This window comes from Bipolaris zeicola (assembly GCF_000523435.1).
Source record: "Bipolaris zeicola 26-R-13 unplaced genomic scaffold scaffold_619, whole genome shotgun sequence".
NCBI lineage: Eukaryota > Fungi > Ascomycota > Dothideomycetes > Pleosporales > Pleosporaceae > Bipolaris > Bipolaris zeicola.
The window spans coordinates 1-3,119 of record NW_006912668.1 but is presented as its reverse complement, the minus strand read 5'-3'; the positions used below and the strand labels follow the sequence as shown (position 1 = coordinate 3,119).

General features: G+C 50.6%; 2 protein-coding genes across 2 annotated transcripts; one reads left to right on the top strand and one right to left on the bottom strand.

The window, feature by feature from the left end:
* Positions 1-103: 103 nt before the first annotated feature.
* On the bottom strand, positions 104-1,040 carry COCCADRAFT_31542 (uncharacterized protein; the record flags this gene model as incomplete). Its single annotated transcript, XM_007720752.1, has 4 exons — positions 104-133; positions 289-351; positions 496-648; positions 969-1,040. The coding sequence occupies 4 exons, from the start codon at positions 1,038-1,040 to the stop codon at positions 104-106; spliced, it is 318 nt and encodes a 105-aa protein (XP_007718942.1).
* A 512-nt stretch (positions 1,041-1,552) lies between these two features.
* COCCADRAFT_113474 (uncharacterized protein) lies at positions 1,553-3,049 on the top strand (the record flags this gene model as incomplete). The annotated part of the gene is made up of 2 exons (XM_007720751.1): positions 1,553-1,669; positions 1,757-3,049. 2 exons carry the CDS (start codon positions 1,553-1,555, stop codon positions 3,047-3,049), a joined length of 1,410 nt encoding a protein of 469 aa, XP_007718941.1.
* Positions 3,050-3,119: the final 70 nt, after the last annotated feature.

The following is a 3,119-nucleotide window of genomic DNA, read 5'->3' as shown; positions in this document are numbered from 1 at the left end:
TTATTTTTAATAACTACTTATATATATATATAGTTATTAGTAAGAAGATAAGTATAATGCTTAGCTCTTATACTCTAATATACTAGCTTAAGCTGTTTTTAGACTATCTAGCACCGCTTATAGCGATAAGAAGCTAGTAGGAATGTAGTAAAAATAGCGACAATAAGACGTTATGTAATAGTATACTAAAGTGCTGCTAAAGCAGGCGTTAACGTATCGTATTTGTCACAAGCGCATCCGGCCGATAAGGCATTTAACGCATACAAGGCAGCCAAAATGTCCGCTTACGTGCTCAGCGGCAGTCTGGTAGAAAATTGCACTTTCGAATTGCACTTTCGGTGACCGAACGACCTGTTCCTGCTTACATCATACTAGCGTAACAAATTCTCTCACCCCTCGATGGCGTTTTCCGATTGGCCTCCCGCTTCCCCCGAAGACCCTGACATGCGCCTCTGCTACTAGCCTACACCAGCCTGCATCTATATCTGCACCTACCTGGACCCACTCCTCCCCCCCCCCCACGTCGCCTACATGCACCCAAGACCTCCTGAACATTCCTTCCTTCACCCTTGATCGCCGAACAGCATCCATGCTGACGACTCGGAACCATCTCAAGTGCCGGGTTGCTCCTATCTTGCATGTTCCAGGCTAGTTGTATAAGTACATAGTACTTACTTAATCACATCAGTCTAACACCACGTACACGCCCCATAAAAGCTCCACTCGCCAGCCCTGCTAGCACTCTGGAAATCCCCGCGTTGGCTTGGCTTAGCACCCAGCGTGTCCACTGAGTAGTAGACTCTAGCTGCGCTCATGGACCCTGTCAGCGTACGGGTAAAGTGTGCGTAAGGACTGTACGTACGTAGCTGGAAGCAAATGACCACCAGCCTGCAACCACAGACAACCTTGGCTAGCCCGCTCGCAACATGCGAAAGACACTGTGCATGCGGCTCTAATGCATTACAAACCCTCCGACCAACGTAGCGAACCGGCCAAGAGGTGAAGCCCTGAGCGCCACAGCCTGTGATACGAAAAGTCATGGCGTTATGTTGTGACCAGGAAGAAAAACGGGCCGCGGTAGCACGTCAAACTAAGGCCTCAGAGCTCTTAGCGAGGCCTAGGGAGGCCTACCGACATGTGGTCCTAGAGTCACCTTGGGATCTCAAGCGCGGGGGATCCACCTTGTACTCGGTCTCCCCTTCTGTCAGCAGCCACCAACAATAAGCACCTAGATTGTCAATTCCCAGGGAATGGCTAAAACGGCAGCCGCTAGCGTCCGAACCGCCTATCCTTGATCAAGCGGCTCGCGGGCTTGCCTATCAAGTCTGAATGTCCGACATTTTTATGAATGTTTCATTCAGCGATTAGTGCTACTACTAGTACCATATCGGTATTGGTCGTAGTACCATCGTTCGCACCCATTTATTCACCGACGCCCCAAATTTCAAGTTGTAAAGATTTTACGAAGGAAACAAATCCGAGCTGGCAACTTCCTTCAGCGCTATTTGTATTTGGAAATGATAGACTGGATAGACGAGATCAGCTGCCCATCATGTTCGGAACTTTACACTGCAACTCGCCTACTAAGGAGGCAGAGTTTGTCGAGAGGCCATATGGGTCCCTTAACCCAGGAATGAACTCGGCCTGTGACCGATGCAGAGCATACAAGGTAAGACTACCATGGCTTGGAACATACCATTCAAGCAACATACCCTTTCAGTATCTGGTTTACTGACGCGTCGAGCAATTCGTATAGGTCAAATGCACTGTCAGTGGAAAAAGTTGTAGTCGATGCCGGCGTTTAAAGAAGACATGCAGTTTCACATCAGTGAGGCAAAGAAGTAGCCAGCGAGTATGCAAGACAGACGTCAACCCCAAACACCAGGAATCACAATCATCGGACAGGCCTGCCCAACCGCAGACATCACCGAGCCCTAAAGACAGCGGAAACGAGGGAGAATATTATATAAAGCAACGAGGCTCTATATCATCAGGCCTCACAGACGGAAATGACGGCAGCGAGAAGGGGGATACACAAATTGGAGACTACACATCACACCAGCTCTCTGAAGCATCATCATCAACATCAACATCCAGCCTACCATTCCTCGCCGATTACGACCAACAAGACGATCTCTGCACGTGTAGTATCCTGCCCTTCCCATTCTGTTCGTCAAGCGTACACTACAACAGTCCAGGCGCTATGGCACGGTCCAACATCGGAACTCCCCAGGCCCTTCCCACACCCCCGGCCTCGAGAGACGAAACCCCACAACAACAGCTACCCAACAGCCAGTCACACGACCCACAATTCGATATGGGCCCCATCGACACAGAATCGCTCAACATCTCCGCCCTCGCAGCCTCAATGTGCTGGTCGCAAGGCTCATTTGAAAAACCCTGCCAATGCCTCGCCGACGTCATCTTCGCCCTCGAAAAATTAGAAGCAAGCTGCAGTTCAGGAAGCAGGGCAGGACTCGACTCTATTGTTGCCAACCAGAAAGAAGTCATTGAGCTCTGCCGCTGCATGCTCAAGTGCAGCAATTGCATGGCCAAGCGCGAAAACTTCGTACTCCTCGTATTCATGAGTGAGCGTATAGTCGTAGCATGCAGTCGCATCGTGACAATGTACTGCATGGAAGACGGGGGTCTGCGAAACAACACGCACAACCGTGCCGACACTACTACGGTCGTACCCTCGCAGCTCGCCTGTCTACCCGGCTTACATCTCTCCGGTACAACGACGGACATGGACATGGATAGCCAGTGCCTCACAGTAGCTGCCGCATCAGCGGCGTCGTCCTCGCCGTCGCGGCCGACGACACCAGGCTGGCAGCAACTGCTCCTCGGAGACTACAAGATCAACTCAGCACTCGAGTGGGACCATCTGGTCCGCGCGCTCATAAACTTCCAGCTCAGGGCCATCAAAGCCCTATTGGGCGATGTCAAAAGCATAGGCACCATGATCCTAGGGGATGCGCAGAAGGAGTCTCTAGCCCATGCTGAAGCAATCATCCACAAGTTAGAACAAGACATATACATAATCTAGCGCTCTTTTTAGATTTACGAATCGCAGATTGTTTAACGTGTTTTACAAGCGAGTCGCCCGTACAAGCGAG